Here is a 16043-nt window from a genome sequence, read left to right as displayed (position 1 = left end):
TAACTATGGAAAAGGAAAATGAATTGAAAATCTGTGTGTTACATTGAAAACTGATATAACTCCTCATTGTCTCTCATTTCCTTTGTGGTATAGACAGATGCACCTGTGGTGTAGAACCACCTCCATCATGAAGAAAAGAGTTTAAAGAATTTTAAGAAAGCCTTTGTACTTGCGTTGATTGAAGGTCACACAAATTGTTTTGAAGGGTGATAATAGTCCTCTGCAGGGAATCCTTAGTCTCAATTTTCCACATTTCATGTTGCGTTTGTTATGTGTAAGTAGACAGGTAAGGGATTCAGGTGTTGTACAATGGTAGCCCATGTTATGCTGTTAATGCACAGCACTCAGGTAATGCATTGTTTTCAGGTATTCTCTTTTTTCAATATAATTTCACCGTATGGAGGTACTCCATAGTAGAGTAGAAGTACAAGCTGGTTCAGTGGTGTGGAGTTTGTTGTATCGTGTTATAACAAGGAGTAATTGTTGGTCATTGTAACCATGTATGGATCTGTAGACAGAGTCTGTCAAAGAGGTGTGGCAAATCAATGACTGTGTGTGTGCTGTGATATGAAGGGTCTGATTTAAAAGTAGAAAAAATTACTTTCAATATGTATAGTGCAGGTAAAAAGAGTCTAATATGATATTTAAAGTGTTTTTGTCATACAGACTTGGGACTAGAGTATTCTTCATAAACTGTAGATAAGTTATCAAAAAATACTTCGACATGTTTGGAACAGTGGGATTGTGCTGGCACAGACTTCAATAGATACATGTACTATAAACATGTTAATTAGGTCCTCTTAGTATCTTGTGGACCCTAATTTTTCACCTTGAATTTTATTTTAATGAGACTTGTTGTTTTTGACAGACTTCTGGTCGGTATGGGAGATACCCCTCCACGTCGGACGTCTCCGATCGGTACCGCCCCAGCTCCTACACAGAGACCTCCAAGTCTACGTCAGCTATCGACACCTCTCTAGATTATAAAAAAGTAAGTATATCCACCAGTAACTGTCTGCCTGTCTGTCTGTCTTATTCTGTATTCTCTCTCTCTCTCTCTCTCTCTCTCTCTCTCTCTCTCTCTCTCTCTCTCACACACACACATACTTAAAGCTAATTTAGATTTGATAACTCTCTTAGCAAGCATGTTTTCAATTTTGTTGTCAAAGAGATATAAAATTATAATTCAATTCAGATTATTGGCATCACCATGTTGGCATACAGTCAAAATGAAATCAAATGACAAAGTATTATAAAGAGGTGTCTGTGATTGGGGGGAGGGGGGCTTTTTTGTCCTTGAAGAAGGTACTCATTTGTAAATCTTGAGATAATTGATAGCTAGGGTTAAGTTCTCCCTGCCTGTAGTCTGTAATGATGATATCCAATTTCACCTCAAGGTGAATTTGAATGCATTGCCTGTACATGTATACTGTTAATTTGGATATTGAGTTAATCACTGTATACCTTAATGGAATTATGGTGGATAAATTACATATCTACTTAGTATAATTATTGTTTTAATTTGAATTAATTATCTATATAAGATGCAAACATTGTTGATTAAACTGTATAGACATATTTTACAAAGAAATTAAGGTGGAATAACACATCATCACAAAATGGCTGATCGAAATGACATTTCGTTTTATTAAAAGGATTTTATCGACTGCAAAATGTAACGTACTCCATAGCCGAGTGGATAAAGTGTCGGACTTGTGATCTGTACATCACGAGTTCGAATCCCGCAAAGGCTTTTGTTGTTACTTACAGAAATAATTATTTTAGATATTCATTTTTTATCCCCAAACTGCAAATTTTTCGCTTATTTGACACATGTACAGTTTATTTATCATTATATCTTTCATTATCAAATAATGTTCTGTAAATTTGAGTGACTTTTTCCATGTGTGTTATTCCACCTTAATATATACCTTGCAGTAAATACATAGATTTGTACTCCTATAAAGCTTTGGAAAGTATGTAAACATTTTAGGGGTTTTAAATGGTACAGCCCTGTATATTTAATATAAGATAAGAATTATATTTCAACAAATTATTACATCTTCATAGTATTTATCTGTCAGTGAATGATTAATGGCATGGAATTAAATTATTATTTTTTAGTTATATGAAGATGAAAAATCTAATAGTGAGCGGTTAAAGCGTGAGTTATCGGACACAAAGAAGGAACTCCTAGAGGCCAAGGGAGAACTGGACAGACTGCTGAAACGCAGCGAACATTCGCGCCTCTCCGACACCAACGAAAAGAGGGTTAGTGTTGTGTCTCAATCCCCAACTTGTCTCCACGTAACCCAACTTCCCATCTCTACCCCCAACCTGGCCCCAACCAACTTCCCATCTCTACCCCCAACCTGGCCCCACCCAACCCAACTTTCTATCCCTATCCCCAACCTTGTCCCACCCAACCCAACTTTCTATCCCTATCCCCAACCTTGTCCCACCCAACCCAACTTTCTATCCCTATCCCCAACCTTGTCCCACCCAACCCAACTTTCTATCCCTATCCCCAACCTGGCGCCACCCAACCCAACTTTCTATCCCTATCCCCAACCTGGTCCCACCCAACCCAACTTTCTATCCCTATCCCCAACCTGGCCCCACCCAACCCAACTTTCTATCCCTACCCCCAACCTGGCCCCACCCAACCCAACTTTCTATCCCCATCCCCAACCTGGCCCCAACCAACTTCCCATCTCTATCCCCAACCTGGCGCCACCCAACCCAACTTTCTATCCCTATCCCCAACCTTGTCCCACCCAACCCAACTTTCTATCCCTACCCCCAACCTGGCCCCACCCAACCCAACTTTCTATCCCTACCCCCAACCTGGCCCCAACCAACTTCCCATCTCTATCCCCAACCTGGCGCCACCCAACCCAACTTTCTATCCCTATCCCCAACCTGGTCCCACCCAACCCAACTTTCTATCCCTATCCCCAACCTGGTCCCACCCAACCCAACTTTCTATCCCTATCCCCAACCTGGCCCCACCCAACCCAACTTTCTATCCCTATCCCCAACCTGGCGCCACCCAACCCAACTTTCTATCCCTATCCCCAACCTGGCGCCACCCAACCCAACTTTCTATCCCTATCCCCAACCTGGTCCCACCCAACCCAACTTTCTATCCCTATCCCCAACCTGGCCCCACCCAACCCAACTTCCCATCCCTACCTCCAACAACGAAACCCCTACTGTCGGTATCAGGTGCTACACCTCAGGCCCTGCACCCTGTTTCTGTAGCTAGTACCAGCTGTAGCGAGACATGGTTCCTTGATCCTTATGGGACATTTTGGAAAGTGTATAAAACACTAAGGATTCAGTATGTACAATTAGTAATTATGATAAAGAATCTTAAATCCAGAAAACCTGCTCGTTATCTGATAAAGCAGAGGCTTCACCTCAAACTTACCCATTCTGGGGTTGAAAGATTGCATTTGCAACCCTAATTCAGAGTATGCCAGTTTTAAATTAAAAGTTAGTAGACCTTCTGCAACCAAAAATATCTCCAAGCAGTCTGACAAAGAAAACATTTTTCTTAACAATCCAAGCATGATGAGAATGCTTTTATTTTGTAAAATCCAGTTGTTTTCTGATTTATTTTCTCCGTAATGTTCAGGCAACTTTGAAAGAAAAGAAATTGATTTCCCTACTTGCTAACCCAGAGTTTAAACATTGAGACGGGTAGACTTGTCAAACAAACAAATGTTTACAGGTGGCCTTAATAATCCTATGTACAATACTTAATGATATAACATATTAGAAAACAGATTCATCCATTATGGTATTTATTGCTTGTTCTTTTTTTTTTCAGGAAAAGAGGGCTTTAGAAAGGAAATTATCTGAATATGAAGAAGAATTAAAGGTAAGGGCAATGCAGTAGAGGATGTGTGGTCTGTGTCTCTCCCTGTGTGTTCATTATCCTTTTGTCTTCAACATGACACCATTTCCAATTTCAATTTGTAAATTCATAGAAGTCTTTTGACTGTCTCCTCTATTTTCTAACAATTTAAGCTTAAATTCACCTGTAGGTGCAAATTTTTCTTTACTTAGTTTCATAGGAGTTCACTCCCTTTAACCAAAGTCTTGAACAATTTGAATAAAATCATTAAATTTAATTGTCATATCAATAATTGCCTGCCATTTATTTAGCTAATGAATGAAAACTATATGATGTATTGTATAGGTCAAGCATTTACAAGTACTGGTCTAGTAGATTGATATTGGCTAGTTACTATCCAAGCTTCTGCAATACTCCCAGATACACTCAGTATTAACAGCTACGGCACGCTCCAAAAGTCAGCTCAGCTAAATGTTGTCTTGAATCTATTCTAAACAAAAATCAAATATATCAACTTACAAAAAAATTAAGGAATCGGTGTTTGTTTTATGATTGTACAATTTGTAATATTTTTGAAAAAAATTCGGAAATATGTTTTTAGTAGTTATGATTTACCTTTAAGTATAACAACAAAGTGTCAATGTTTCTTATGTATATCCATGACTTCTGGACCCAGACTGTAGAAATTTGCTTTGCTTGATCACAATATCACAATATATAAGCACACAGTGGTTGCCTTGGTTACTGGTGGCTTTGTACACTTTATTTCCAGCAAATGAACAAAATTAAGGCAGAAAACACAAAACTTAAGGAGGAGAACCGCGCCCTGACCAGGGTCATTTCCAAGCTCTCCCGATAGGTAAACGCTTCGTGTCTGCATTGTGGTCTCCATTCAGTTTAGTTTGTTTTCCTTTTTTTTTTTTTCAAAGAAACATATAATCAGTTAGGTTAGGTGGGGTACATGGTCCCTAGCACCCCCTCCCCCTTCCTTTCTTACCCCCCCCCCTTTCCTCTCTAGATAGGTGTACTGGGATTCCTTTCGAGATTTTAGTTGTATATGTCCTTAGTACAGACATGATATTATATTTTTGCTGGGGGTGTTAAATTATCAAAAATATTATGATTTCAATATTAAACATAAGCTAGAGGCCCTCTCCCCTTCAATCCTGGTAACCCACTAACCAGTAAACGTGGTAAAGATCTTGAGATCAGACCTCACAAATTCTCTATCTTTCTGGGAGAAAATTTAAAATGATTTCTGAAATGATTTTATTTTATAATCTGTTATCTGCACAAATTCATATCATTCCTATAGTTTGTTTTGAATGATATCTGAAATGATAATTTTATAATTATTATCTTTTAACTGCACATATTCATATGTTTTCTATGATATTATACACTTAGTTTATGTCATATCTTCCTACCCCCTCCCTCTGCCACTTAAGTATGTAGTAGTTTAGTGACATGAAAAAAAAAAACCCACCGTAGGTGTTATTTTATCATTGATTTATCATAGCAAAAGGAGCAAGGTAAAACTGACAAAGGGAGACTACTGCGTGGTATCTAGATATTCTGTGTAGGGTTAACACCAAGATGTTGTGTATACACAGCCTGTTCTAACATCACATTTGTCTAACTAATCTTAATTCAATTTTTGTGGTGGAAAATAGATTTCAATTGTTGGAACAGAAAAGGGGTCCTATATATACATTCAGGAGATGTAAGATTCTTAAACAAATTTACTTTGAATCAATAATGAAAAATGATTTCTTCCAATATGAAGGTCTGGTTACTCTATGATGGATGAGTGGTAAAGTCTCTGATTTCTGTGCTTGAAGCCCGAAGTTTGAATCTCATTTATGAAATAATATAATAGATTCCTTCCCACCTTTTGCTCAACAAGAGAGATGAATGCTTCGGGGCTTATAATTTGAGTCTCGGCTAAATCTAAGGATCCAATGTTGAGGTAGATGTAGGTGTATGATGTATAGCTCAAAGTTCAGTAGTCCACAATGTAGAACAAAGGTCAGTTGTTTGAACCCTTCACTTATGTCAATGACATCACAATGTGAGGTGAATAAGCTCATAGTTCAATCAATTCAGTGCATAATAAAATTTTCGGATGGGACGATAAATGTTGGCAAATGTAAACTAGACGCATAAAAAAAGTGCTTGATTTAGATATAAGCACATCTATTTTTATGGTTTCACGATATGCAACTATTGTACAGTGTATAGTCATATGAAATGGGAACATTTCAACTAATTGAAGTTTTTTGGGACGAATGACCCTACTAGAAATTGCCATTGGTTTTTGCTCAAGTATTATAATGTAGATTATTTTGGTATTTTGTTTCTCGTAGCTTATATGTATATGGCTGCATGAGATAAATATCTAATATATCAATATAATAATCCTATACAGGTACATATTATATACACGATTATTGCATTTTACAGTTAACAATATAGATCTTAGGACTTATCAACATAACAATATGATATTTTAAACTATACAGTGTATTTTTTAAATGTGTTAACTTTGGAACTTATAATGGACAAAATGCAAATGTATTACAGAGAGATTATCAACCTAGAGATACTGTATACAGGAAAATATTTGCCCCTGTTTTTATTTTCACCCCTGTTTTTATTTTCGCCCCTTTTGCCCTTGTCAGCTGGCGAATTTAAGACTTGGCAAATTCCAATGTCTGATATTATCTGTCTTTAAACACAACTTTGTCTGGGTGAATTCAAGATGGGGCGAAACCAAGTCCAGGACAAAAATAACATGGACAAAAATAACCCTCTATACAGTACGTAGTACGATAGATTTGAATTATACACTTCCCACGGTGTGTAAACATGGATGCCCATAAAACTATAGCTTTCTATGGATAGTTTATGTTTTTGCAAACATGAAGCCATCATAGAAACTATTACCTAATTATACAAATGTTTAATTCAGTAATGAAATATGCAATACCGCTGAAATTACTACAACAATGAAATCAACCAGCATATAAAGCAATTGCATTTTAATTAAACAGTAAATTAACATTGAGAATATATAGTAGAAAAAATTTATTAAACATAAATTTACTACCTGTCATGATATAAGTGAACTTAAGTTCCAGTGAGTAGACTTCCAAAATTCACAGGAAATGCAGTGCATGTATAAGCTTACATTTGTGTAGGAACCTGAAAACTCGAGCTGTTCATGGATGTCTGAACACTTGATGATTGATGTTCTGTTCTCTCACTGCCAATGTATCTGTTCATCATCAATGTGGCAGCAGTGTGCTATTGTGATCAAACAAATCACTGTTACAGAGATGTTTGAATCTAAAATTTTGACAGTCTCTTAACATGCATATTTGTAAATAATGGAAGAAATAAAGTCAATTTAATTAAGCATACAAATTTATCCAAAATTTCATTTAAGATTATTTATCTATCCACTCAGGCAGCTTTTTATTACAGAGTAATACCAGTTTTTCCTTAAATGCTGCATATTTTGACAGGTGTAATGCTATTAAGACAGACAATTAGATGCTTTGCTTTAGCTCAATGCTTTACAGTACAGTTCTGCATTAGTGTTATATCACAAATTATTGTAGCCATAGCAGCAGATCTCTGTCTTTTTCTGATTTTTCTGGAACTTTTTTTTCTTCAGAAAATGGAAGCTTTGAAAGAGGACAACAAAAGACTAAAAGAAGAAAATGGCGCTCTGATCCGGGTCATTAGCAAGCTGTCCAAATAAGACCAGTTTAAAGGAACCAGTCCATAACGCCTAGGCAATTCTCAGTGCAATGTCGATGACTAATTTTTGTTTTGTTTTTATCATATGTATATTTGCTATAAGTCTTCCATAGGGGTAATTCAGGAATCCTGTGCTGTGTTGTAGGCTATGTCTGAGCAAAGCTATTCCTTCCTTCCTTAGTCAATAACTAAGACAAAATTTGGAGTGACTGTATTGTCAACAATGCTGTCGTTTATACCTTGATCCACCCGATTCAGAGTGGATATTATATCATAAAATCCCTTCTTTAAATTTTGTTCATTGGAAAACCAGATGAAATGCAATTGAAAGCACATTTTTCATCATGATTTGAACATTCTGTTAAACATTTAAAGGAGCTACCTTCAAGAACATGCAATATAAAAAAACCATGGTCATTGCGTTGTGTAAAATGCTTTCTGCTTTTGTGGCCATTTGATCTCAAAAGTTTGGGTGATAAATCCACTGAGAGATGAATAATGATGAAAATAGAAACCAACCTCCAAGTCTTTCAGAGATGGGGAGAATGCCGCTGTTGCTACCAGCTAGATATTTCTGTACATAGCGAGGACTCTACCTGCTTCCGTGGTCCATAGAGTTAATATATTTATGAGTCTTTCTCATTATTTGTATTATGTCAGAGTTGGAGAGAGGAATTTATGTTTCTCTTTTTTATAATATAGTGCTTGATGCTGCCAGAATATTACGAGTAGGCTCTCTGGTTTCAATGGTTCAATGCAGTTTTTATCAAACTTAAAATGTCAAACGCCCCCTCCCTTTCCCCTAAAACACCTTCCTCCCCCTCCCAAACTTCCAGCATTTGACTACTACAGTGGAAACTGGAGAAGATCTTTCTGCATTTTACAAAAAAATTCTGAGTTATTAAGTGAGGACCATCTCATCCCACTTTAAAATATATATTATATATACCTACCGGTATATGTATCTTTTTTTAATGAAATAATGAATTTTGTTAAAGTTTCTCTGTAGTCTTTTCAACTGCATTTTCTGATTTCTATATTTATTTTGAGTTGGAACGAAAAGCCATAACAAGAATGTAATTTTTTAGCCTTTAGCATACCCTTGAGCAAATTATGTTTTTGATGTATCAAAATTTTCCTTTTTAAAATACTGATTTAATTTCAAATATTTTTGGTCTGCATACATTAGTGTGGATGGACGGAAGATCTGGTTTTGAGACATCTGTAGCCCTTGTATTTAAGGATAAACAAGTTTTTTTCATTGTGATAAATATATCCATATTATGTTGTCAAGATCTTTTTGATGCCTACAGTCTCTTTTTTTTTTTAAACATAATTTTGTCTTATTCCATTCTATTTTTTTTGATATGCATGTTAATTTGTATACTTTAAACTTGGTCTTTTTTTCAAATTTTTCTTTTCTTACCATGAATTCGGTCATTCGTGCTATGGATTAAAACTTTTCCCCTTTAGGATCTGGAATGTGATGAAGAATTTCCTTTTACCGGTATAAAAAAAGATGTGAGAATCAGTGAGATGAGTAAGACCTCGCTGTATTGTACACAGGCACACTGTGTACCCCACCCCCACCCCCCGCTGCCCCTGTAACTGGCATATGAACTAACATAGAGAGGTACCTAAACTCTGTATATTTATACAATGGCTGAAGTAGTACTAATTTATTCCGTGTATTAATCAGTGTTTATATCATGTGATGTACACTCCACAGACTTCAGGTCACCAAATGCGTCATTCTGGACTTCTTATCCTGGTATGAAGTAGATAGGATTCATTATATTTGGTGCTATATATACCACTGTTTCCATAGCAATGTGTCTTTTTTGTAAATAGTGTTTGTGTCTGCTTGTTATAAAGGTCCTGATGCAATTTGTCAAGTACTAGTTTTGTAGTATTTGAAATGGACCTAATTTTAGCAGTCTTGGGACTTTTGTGTTGATCTTTGTTTGTATCATTTTGGACTTTCACCATTGAGTTATTTAAGACAGTGCCTGTGCTGCACAACAAACCTTTTGCAGTTTTTTTTGTGTAATTAAAGTTTAACAGTTATATATTGTCTAGGAACAAAAATAGAAGGAAATTGATCAACTTTAATAAGAAATGTTAGCTCAGGAAAGGGAACTAGTCAACATACAGATAGCATTGTAGGAGACAGCCTCTAGAAAGAGGGTCAACCAATTAAAATAAGATTTATTCTGTGGCTTAATTTAAAATCATTACAAGAAGTTTTATTTTGTGGCATTTGTGGTTGGGTTGTATTGTTGTTTGTCCCATCTACCACATATTGAAGACTCTCTAGTGGAACAAACTGTTGTGTAGAAGTATCTCCTTAAGGTACATAGTCAATGAGATTATCCTTATTTTCCTTATACTTTAGTGTTTGTGAGTCATGCCATACATGAATATATGATCTTTGCAATAGTTATTGAAAAAAAAGTCAATCTGATTGATTGGATGATTATTCACTACCCTTACTTTTAGCCCATTTATTAAAGAGAGACCACTCAGAAAGACTATATTTAGTCATGGATTATCCCACAGACGGACAATATTTAGTCATGGATTATCCCACTGACGGACAATATTTAGTCATGGATTATCCCACTGACGGACAATATTTAGTCATGGATTATCCCACTGACGGGCTATATTTAGCCATGGATTATCCCACTGATTGGTTTTTCTTGTTAAGTGGTTGCTTGTCCGGGTGACATGTCGGACCCAGAACTAGTAGGGCAGTGACTACCATAAGCTTCTCTTGAACAGCGGAGATAACTTCCAATAAATATTTTGTATTCTGTTTTAAAGGCCTTATTTTCATCAAAGTTTAACTTGTTTGCTTAATATTTTCCTAAAACTTTGTAAGGAATCTAGTCAATATTTAACAGAAAGAATAAAATTATTTTCAGCAATCCAACAAGCACAAAAGCAAAAGGAGGAAATGCTTCAATGTATTTACATGATTTTTGTTTCGTGCATTTTGGGTTTTCTTTCAAACTATACTAATTTATTAAGAACTGATTTTTATGGGGATTTTTTTTTTCAGTCACACTTTAGAATTGTATTTAAACAAAACTAAAGATAGTCAAATCCAAATATTTAATCAAAACCAAGGTTTTTACTTAATATGCAAGTTAGTTGTTCAAAATGATTTTTTTCCCCGAAGAAACATACAAACTTGCCATTTCATTGTTATAATGGAAGAAAGCCAGATTAATAGTTGAATTTAAAAAAAAAAATTGAAATGATATCTCATTTTTCTACATTTGAGTGTTTTGGTTTTGATCACAGGGAGATAACTCAGACATTATTACCTGTGATGAAATTACATCTCTGATTTAGGTGACATGTTGGACCTAAAATCTGTAGAAAAATGATTATAGTGTAAATACCATTATGAATTTGAACTTTGAGATTAGAAACTTTTATATAAACTTCCAAATAATTATTCTAGAGTGTTATAGATACGAATACAAAGTAGATCTGATCATGTTTCATGTAGTTTTTCAAAGATTCATTCGAACTATAGTCTATAAGAACAACTTGAACCATAAAATTGTTGCCTATAGGAGTGCAGCTTTTTGTAGCTTATTCTTGCCTTCATTCAAGTTTAGAAAAACTTGGGTAGTACAGATTAAATTAAAAGATCATTCGTAAACATATGACAAGGTAACTACCTATCTCAAAGGTTAAGGTCAGACATTGGGTCAAGATTTGATATGAGAATGACCTCTGATCCTAATCTTACAGATTATATTACTTTTGTTGCTTGGGTGACATGTTGGACCCTAGCTATGTTTATGAATGACCTTGAATATCCTTGTACAGAGGTCAAATTAACATTGCCACGAGTAGGTGGTATGTTTATTTTTTGTTTGTTCCCCACACATAATATGTATAGTGTCATGTCTTTCAGAGGAATGTAGCTAGTTTTTTTTGTTTGATAATGCTCATATGTCAAGAATTGCTATGGAAACTTATTGTGCTTTTGTGTTTTCAATACAAGGATAAGAAGTAAACAAAATGGCGGCGTTGATTCTGTCGCTGTGGCAACGATCACGTGACTTATGGTTGATATTGTGTATGTATCACAATGGGTTTCTGATGTACGTCAGCATGTTGTGAGGAGTCTCTGTATTGTATGAACCTGACCGAGCGATTAGATACCATAGCTGTAAAACTACTTAATAAAACGATCTAAACCGAATGGGTGTTCATTTCTTTTTTACTTAGCCAATAAAGGATGGAAAGTTAGGCATTGCATAATTCTGTACTTACAGAGATGTATGCCGTACGATTTTTTTTTTATTTTTGACTGGATGTCTCTTCGTTTACAATCCTTGAATGTCAGATTACACTGTTTATTTTTCAATCAAATATTTCCAGATATTTTCCTCTCTTTCATATTGTTTGATGTTCAAAATACATTTACTACAACTCCACAAAATGTGTTAAAGTAAAGCACAAGTGTGCAAATAATTTTTGACTTATTTTTTCCACCAATGAGCATTTTCATCGGCTTTTTATCTTTTCGTTGCGCCGTGACGTCCGGAGATGTTCATGTTTGTAGTAAATTTTAAGGAGGACTGTATGTGTTTAGTAACTGATGTCTGTATAACAAATCTATATATCCCGTACTTATTCCGTACATATAATATCCTGACAATTATTTATTTCAGGTTTCATATTACTTGGTTTTCAGCCAAATTTTATGGAGATATTACTTTCATAATATGATTTATTGTTGATACAACACAAAGTTTGACCGTGCGCCATGACCCCATCTTTGCAGGATTAGATTCTAAATAATTCCAAAAATGGAGGAATTTATGAACTTTTTTGATCTCAAATTGTTTGAAACAATTGCTTAATTTTGTCTATGACATTTAGCAATTATATGACGTTAAATAATTTAGCAATGACAAAAGTCTTCGTATTTTTAGATTGTCTGGTAAAATTTGATCATTCCAGTTTATAGTCTGTCCCAAGATATTTATGCAGCATATTTGGACGATTTTTAATAAAAATACACATACCCATGAAAGAAGTGCATTTGAAATACATGTAGATGAAAGGGAAAATATCAGAAAAAGATAATTTTATTCGCACCTTTCATTTTTCACTTTAAAAAATCTACAAGAATGAAAACAGATTTCTTACGGAGGTTTATAATGGGAAATGTTTACATCTTTTCTCCATTCGGAAGTCATTCGAAATACCGCGCACAATTTTTCAACGTTATTATCTGGGTTTTATCACATTTTTTAGCTTGAATGAGTATAAGATATCGAGTAATTAAGTAAAAATGTGAATCGAGGTACCAAAGAGGAAGATTATATCATAATTACTGTATTTAAAAAGTTTAATAATTATGATAAAATGAAATACTATATAAATGTTATAAAATGTAGTAATATCTTGATGTAATATACATGTACGTAAGTTTTACAACACACGTTTTATTTCAACTTGGTGTTTTGTAGTGAATTAAGAAATTGTTATTATATTCATTTAACTTTAGACCTTGCTTTTTCTTTTGTTTCTCGCATGGCTCTGTTTCCACCACAAGTATATTGATGATCAAAATATACTTCATTCATTCACTAGAGGGAGAAAGGTGTTTTCTGTGTTTACTTATACTATTCAGGTTTCTTTATACAGCGAAACCAGAGTCAACGGAAATGTTGCATTGCAAACGACATGAAAAGTGTCGGGATAATAATGTTGGAAGTATTGTGCGAGGAGTCCCGATTAAAAGACGCCAGTTTTAACCATTTTAAACCCCCACAAGAGCGTTATTTCATTCTTTATTCACAAATCCTTAATCATTTGGATTTTGATAATTTTTTATTAATATGGTAAATATAATTAGATAGAAATGACTTAGGGTCGATCATTGTTTTCCTCGAACAATACAGTCGGAAAAACTGCTTGAAATTTTCTGGAATTCCTGAGCAACACAATGAAGATACTGACCAAGTCGTTCTAAACACTGTCAACAACTACATTTTGAAATCCACTAAAATTACCCTCGATCGATACTCGATTAGCAATTCACATCGTTTGGGACCTCCACAAGGTTCAAAGTCTCGACCTAGGGACATCATTGTGCGCTTCACAAGATATCGAGACCGTGACGCTGCTTTCAAGAATAAGAAGAACTTAAAGAGCTTCAACACAAACCCGACGAACAATTACAAAATATTCGTTAATGAGGCTCTAACAAGACGCAGGGCCCTGCTGTTTAAGAAGGCCCGTGCAGCTGTCAAAACAGGCCATGCATCTTCCTGCTGGACTAATGACGGGAAAATAATTGTTAAACTTAACAATGACAAGAAAATCACCATTCGTTCCGAAGAAGATGTAGATAAACTTTCGGCAACAGGTAAATCCCGCCATCCAAGCTATGCAGCCGCTGCAGCTTGCAACGCTGACTAGTGCGCGCTTTGTCTTCGGACAGTCTGTGTAAATATCAAACAATTATTATTATGTCTCCCTTGCTATGTCAACCAAACCAAGTTCAGAGCCAATCAGTTTGCTTGGTGTTTTTTTTTTTTATATATAAAAATTGTACAGCATTCAATCATGTTTTTCTTAGATGTTCCTACAATGCCAAACACGTGTGCTTTTGTATTTGTTGTGTATCACATGTGTGCTTACCTCTTTACTTTTTCATATAAGAGGTACATGTACGTGTTTATACAAAATACGTCTCTCTTGTACATACCTGTTTACTTGTATATGCTCAATATATTGCATGTGATCTCTATTATCTCTTGTTCATTTAATACTTTTTTCATTGCTTTTGGTACTGATGTCCTACTTTCACTTGTTTTGAGGACAAACAATACCTTTCACCCACTTTGCGACACTTGTAAAATATTTTTTTATCTGTTTTTGTGTTATTCCATACTCTCAATATTTTTCATTATTTTGCTCTTTTTTGCTTATTCTAGTTATATTCATAACGGCAACTGTCATCAGTTTTTGGTTTATTTGGAATTAGTTCAAGAATATTATGTACATGTTTTTCACAAATTTCCTTGTTGCGGCGATAAAGCCATTAATGAATCAAAGACACTAGATAATGGGTAACAGCATTGAGCAATATCGAGCCGCAATAGGTAATTTTTACTCTACGTGTAGGCAGCTTATTCGTTCAGAAATTTTCGTTATTTTCAAATTACAACATATTTTGTCGTTTATTAATATGTTGATGAAAATGTGTGATTTTAGTAGCTTTCATAGAGTTTATGGTATCGTTTCATACATTATTTTTTCCATGTACTTTTTTGCTTTAGTTCTAATACTATCAGGTGATATTGAAACCAATCCCGGCCCTTCTTATGAAAGTGTAGTTGAAATTATTCATTTAAACGTTCGAAGTATTAGAAACAAGATAGATTCCCTTAACGCCATAGTTAGTGATTTCGATATTGCGTGTTTTACTGAAACGCATCTGGACCACAAAATTTCAGATAATGACATACTACTAGACGGTTTTGATACCATTTTTCGTAAAGATCGAAATTCTTATGGGGGTGGGGTCATTATTTATACTAGTAACAATATTCGATCTCGAAGACGTATTGATCTCGAACCAGGTAATACTGAATGTATTTGGATAGAAATTGATAATCTCACCTCGCGACTACTCTTATGTTGTGTTTACCGTCCACCGCATGCCGATTCCGCTTTTTGGAGAAACTTCTCGTGGTCTTTAGACAAAGCCAGTGAAATTTCCGACAAACTCATAGTAGTTGGTGATATAAACGTCGACCTTCTTACTATTCCTAACACACATATTTTGTACGATGTAATATCCAACACTCACTTAGTCAACAAAATCCATGAACCTACAAGAATCACGAATTCCTCACGAACACTTATTGACCCAATTTTTACAAGTGAACACATTGACGTAACTGAATCCGGAACTTTAAACGTAGAGGCGCGGCTTAGCGATCACAAGGCAACCTATGTGTGCGTTACTATGAATTACAAAATTAATCGTTCATACAAACGTAATGTCTGGCGATACAAAGATGCGGATTTTGACAAACTTAACAAACTAATTAATGACTGCGACTGGCGCAACATAATAAGCAACGCAGAAAATGTCAATATTGCAACTGAACACTTTACTTCACAATATTTAAAGCTTGTACGTGAATGTATACCAGAAAAATCGGTCACTATCCGGCCCAAGGACAAACCATGGTTTGACTCAACGCTTAGAAAAACCATTAGAATACGCAACCGGCTTCGAAACAAAGCATTAAAAACAAAGAATGAATCTGATTGGATAAATTATCGTAAACACAGAAACAAAGTTAACAACATGAAAAAACATGCACTTTGTAATTATTATGATAGTATTGACTTACAATTGTCGGAC

At 35.1% G+C, this 16043-nt stretch overlaps 1 protein-coding gene across 14 annotated transcripts in view; it reads left to right on the top strand.

The window, feature by feature from the left end:
- The window catches only part of LOC128185563 (protein phosphatase 1 regulatory subunit 12A-like), a 40488-nt gene extending 28636 nt beyond the window's left edge, over positions 1-11852 (top strand). For 13 of the 14 annotated variants that reach the window (XM_052855140.1, XM_052855138.1, XM_052855136.1 and 10 more), the window contains 4 exons: positions 869-991; positions 2125-2271; positions 3836-3886; positions 7542-11852. In XM_052855140.1, coding sequence (XP_052711100.1) covers positions 869-991; positions 2125-2271; positions 3836-3886; positions 7542-7628 — 408 coding nt within the window. In that variant the 3' untranslated portion in view covers positions 7629-11852. Of the gene's footprint in view, positions 1-868; positions 992-2124; positions 2272-3835; positions 3887-4634; positions 4722-7541 lie in introns of all 14 variants that reach the window. The other variant, XM_052855134.1, reaches the window with a different exon arrangement.
- Positions 11853-16043: the final 4191 nt, after the last annotated feature.

This window comes from Crassostrea angulata, chromosome 5 (genome assembly GCF_025612915.1).
Source record: "Crassostrea angulata isolate pt1a10 chromosome 5, ASM2561291v2, whole genome shotgun sequence".
Lineage (NCBI taxonomy): Eukaryota > Metazoa > Mollusca > Bivalvia > Ostreida > Ostreidae > Magallana > Magallana angulata.
Note: the sequence above shows the minus strand (reverse complement) of the source record. Positions and strands in the feature narration are given on the sequence as shown.